This window comes from Cupressus sempervirens, chromosome 2 (assembly GCF_028749045.1).
Source record: "Cupressus sempervirens isolate cs-2001-9-10 chromosome 2, ASM2874904v1, whole genome shotgun sequence".
Taxonomy (NCBI): domain Eukaryota; kingdom Viridiplantae; phylum Streptophyta; class Pinopsida; order Cupressales; family Cupressaceae; genus Cupressus; species Cupressus sempervirens.
Genome location: NC_143119.1, coordinates 599,942,161 through 599,946,218, shown reverse-complemented (window position 1 = coordinate 599,946,218; position 4,058 = coordinate 599,942,161). Strand labels below are relative to the sequence as shown.

General features: G+C 36.9%; 1 protein-coding gene across 1 annotated transcript; it reads left to right on the top strand.

The window, feature by feature from the left end:
• The first annotated feature begins 2,235 nt into the window (after window positions 1–2,235).
• On the top strand, window positions 2,236–2,964 carry LOC149574823 (uncharacterized). Its single transcript, XM_089815970.1, has one exon. It carries the CDS (start codon window positions 2,236–2,238, stop codon window positions 2,962–2,964), a length of 729 nt encoding a protein of 242 aa, XP_089672096.1.
• The last annotated feature ends 1,094 nt before the right edge of the window (window positions 2,965–4,058 follow it).

The following is a 4,058-nucleotide window of genomic DNA, read 5'->3' as shown; positions in this document are numbered from 1 at the left end:
AATCACAACTCATCTTCACTTTCACCTTGAACTATTTCATTAAACTCATCATCTTCATTTGCATACAAATCTCTAGGCCTTCTAGACTTTAAATTATTCTTTTAGTTTTCCTTTCTTTTTTGACACTTAGAAGCATAATGACCAAATTCATTGCAATTCTAGCATTTAAAGTTTCTCTTATCATCTAGTTCTCTCCTTACAAGTAGGGAAATTCCTTCTTTAATTCTTCTATCTATTAGAATGTTTAGAATAACTAAGAGGAGGAGGGGGGTGGGGTGAGGGTGAATCAAATATTTATGATCTAGATGTACTAATTAAACAAACAAACACTTAAACTACCTCATATCTAAACATTCATTAGCTCAACCTCTATAGAAACCTTTCAACATAAACTAGTAGTCCACTTTCCTAATTATGATAGACATGCAAAATGTAAACATTAATAGTAAGTCTATTAGCATGAATGTTGATGATACTACTTTGGGGGAGTATCCTGTAAGCATTGGAGAGTATTGCCATGTTTCATTCATGATTGTGTTTTTCATTGGTGTCAACATAGTATGGTTTCTATAAAGAATGGCTGAGTAGCAAAAAAAGATCTTACTGGCACATAAAATGTTTTCATTTTTTGGTGATGGGAAATCATGGAAATGTTCTAAACTATGTCTAGATGATATGGTCAAGTGTACAAAGTCTAAGTTGAAGACAAACAAAAGTTGTACCTAATTTATAGAGAGCATTTTAGAGATAGAGTATTGGGAAAATAGTTCTTGATGTTTGTTCCCTATCTTGCATTTGAGATGCAATAAGAAGATGTGCAGTCAAGCAATGATAGAGGATAGTCTATTGGTGATGTCAATAAGTGTGCAAGCCCTAGTATGGCACGTGTGAAGTTTTGTATAGATTGTGAGCCGACAATGCTATTGTATTTACAATTAATTAATTATCTTATTATAATTAATTAAGAAAGCCTCAAGGATGACTCAAGGAAATATTTTGAAGATATGGTATAAAGGAAATATGTTTTCTTTTTTTGTAGTGTTTGTGTGATTATTGTATCAAGTGAAAAGTGTGAAAAGGAGTAGTATTTGAGGAATGCATGTAAGTGATCCAAGGGATTATTGGATGTGAGTTTTGTGATATGGTTACAAGATTAGAAGGATTAGAGGTCTAATTGATAGGAGAAAATAAGAGGAAGGAAATACATTTTATTTCTATTACTCTACAAGGAATAATACAAAGATCATTTGGACAGTGGGTTCATTAGTCTTTCCCCTGAAGCTATTTTGGAAATGGATATAGTTGTCTTTCGTAACTCCTATTAGGGTTGGAATATCCTAACATGGAATTAAAGTCTCCTAATAGGGACTCATATGTACTAAATATATGCATAGACTCCTTACAGGGTCCATCCTCTAACATTAGCACATCATCTTGTTGGTACCATCCCCCTAAGGTTTTCCCTTTGATCAAGGGTTTCCCTAGTTAACATATCTAGTGTTATTGTGTATGAGTATCTTGTTGTGATTCAATTTATATTTCTCATATGGTTAAGTTTTTTTAAGGTTGATAATTGTGTTATTAGTTGGATAACTGATTCACCCCCCTCTTAGTTATAGTTTTAGACTATATATTCTAAGAACTGGTATTAGAGCCATAGGTCCTTAAAGGATAAGCTTAATAGCTTTGTGAGATCAATGGTAAATATTTTTAGAAAGGATATTCCTAGATTTTATGGGGCAAACTATAATAGTTGGAAGGAGAAGATGAAGACTTATATGTTGTGCATGGGTCTGGGTCATTGGATCTTGACAAAGAGTAATAAGATGATTGTGGAAGAAGAAAATATTGAACTATGCACTGGAGTAGAAAGAGATCTATTCATGTGTAAGATGAGAGCTAGAGAAGCTCTACTATAATCTCTTCTAAAGAATTAATATAGTTAGGTAAAGCCACTTCAAAAATCTTATGAAATTCTCTGTAACTTTTCTGCCCATTTTTAAATTTGAATTTTGAATGATGGAGGGCCCTAAACCTCCAGATCCGCCTTCTTGCCCAGACCTACAACTAGTGCTTGTAGTGAGTAGAGATGTTGACTAGTCGTTTGGTGGTGGGTCCATAATGTTTGATGGGTCGAGGTATGTCAAGCTAGCTTTGGAGGATGGACGGTTGTGTGTGGACATCCCTAAGTAGGTGAGAGGAAGTTCTGCCAGTTGTCAGCAAGAAGATGCCCAAATGTTGCATGTGGGTTCTCTGGTAGGATGGAAAAATGCGCTCGTGGGTTCCAAGATGTCCAGCCCCATCACGGAGAATCCCTCAGTAACACGTGGAAAAGAAGGTCCTATGATTGCACTCCCTGATGGCATGATGGATAATGTGACTTCTAGCCTCAAACTTTGTGTTGTTTCCAGATTTGTTGCTTTTTGCCCTTCTATCAAGATGGTAAGAAAATGGGTGGACCGTAAATGGAAGGTCAAAGGAACTGTAAGTGTTTCTACCATGCCAAGTGGTCTTTTTTGTTTCAGATTTACCATGAAAGAAGATCTCATGACGGTTCTATCTGGAACTTGGTATTTGGGGAAGCACCATCTAGCCTTGACTAGATGGCATCCAGGCTTTGATGTTGGTTTGGAGCTAAACAAACTTGCCCCAATTTGGGTAAGATTACCTAGCCTTCCTCTAGAATTTTGGGATGAAAGGATATTAAGATGGGTTGGGAACTCTGTTGGTCATTTTGTCACTACTGACAAAGTGACAATGCAAAAATTGAGACTTGTTTATGCTAGATTCTATGTGAATGTAGCACTAAACAGAACACTGCCTAATATGGTCACTTTAAAAACTAAATGGGATGAGAGAGTTTATCCCATAGAATATGAGAATGCTGGCTTGTTTTGCCAAAGATGTGGGCAATTTGGTCACCTTATTGTGGATTGCAAAGCTAAAATGAAAAAAGTTAAATAGGAGTGCTCCCCAGGGATAGTTTTGGAGAATATTGGAGAACCTTCTATACAGACTAAGAAGATAGTAATGAAACCTCCTATGACCTCTCCCATTATGACCTCCATGCAGGATATGAGTCCTAAGGGTAAAGAGACTAAGGAAGATGAGAAGGCTCAGGAGGAATACCCTTTCAAAAGAGATTTGGAGGACCTTCTGGGCTCACCTTTGGTGACGTCTTTGGTGAAAGAGTGTTTGGAAGATGGAGAAATAGAAGGAACCAACACTACACAAGATTTGACAACAACCCAGTTTGGGGGGAGCAAGCTTGAAACCCCTTCTAAGGGGAAAGGGATAACCCCAACACTCATGGGCTCCTTAACAATAGGCGGGGTACATAAGCTTAAGAAATGTGATATAAGGGAGTTAGTTTTCTCCCCTCTGAGGATAGTAAAGGTCTCATAGGATGAGATAGCTATGAGAGTTATGGCAAGCATTGATAATATGGATAAGGAGATGGGCCCCTCTTTGCCTCAGGAGGATAATGGGGAATGGGAAGTGCAAGAGAAGAAGAAAAGGGGAAGGAGAAAACCAGATATTGGAGTTTCAGGAATAGTAGGGAGACCATCAAGTAGAGTTACTAGGATAAAGAAAACTGCTAGAGATGTAGCCAGTGGTAAATAGCTTACACCAAAGATAGTAACAAAAGGTAAGAAATGAAACTCCTTTCATGGAATATAAGGGGATTGAATAATCCCTAGAAGCAGTATGCTCTTAAGCAATTAATATCTCAAGAAAAAATAGACTGTGTGTTAATTTAAGAGACAAAAATGTCTAGCTCAAATTTTGATAAAATTGCTAGTTATATCTGGCCAGGGGCAAGGTATATTCATAGGGATTCAGATGGAGCTTTAGGGGGTATTGCTACCATGTGGAATCTAAACTCATTCAAGGGCTATGAGATTTGAAAGGAAAAAAACTTCATAATTACTCATTTCCAAATGAATAGTCACAGCTAGAAATTGATTAATATCTATGCACCTAATAGTAGATTAGGGAGGAGAGAAATGTATGAAAATTTGATAAGGATATCTGAAAGTATGATGGAGGAGAAATGG

Excerpts from the sequence above, each read along its gene's own strand:
- LOC149574823 (XM_089815970.1), top strand. The coding sequence starts at position 2,236 with ATGTTGCATGTGGGTTCTCTGGTAGGATGGAAAAATGCGCTCGTGGGT.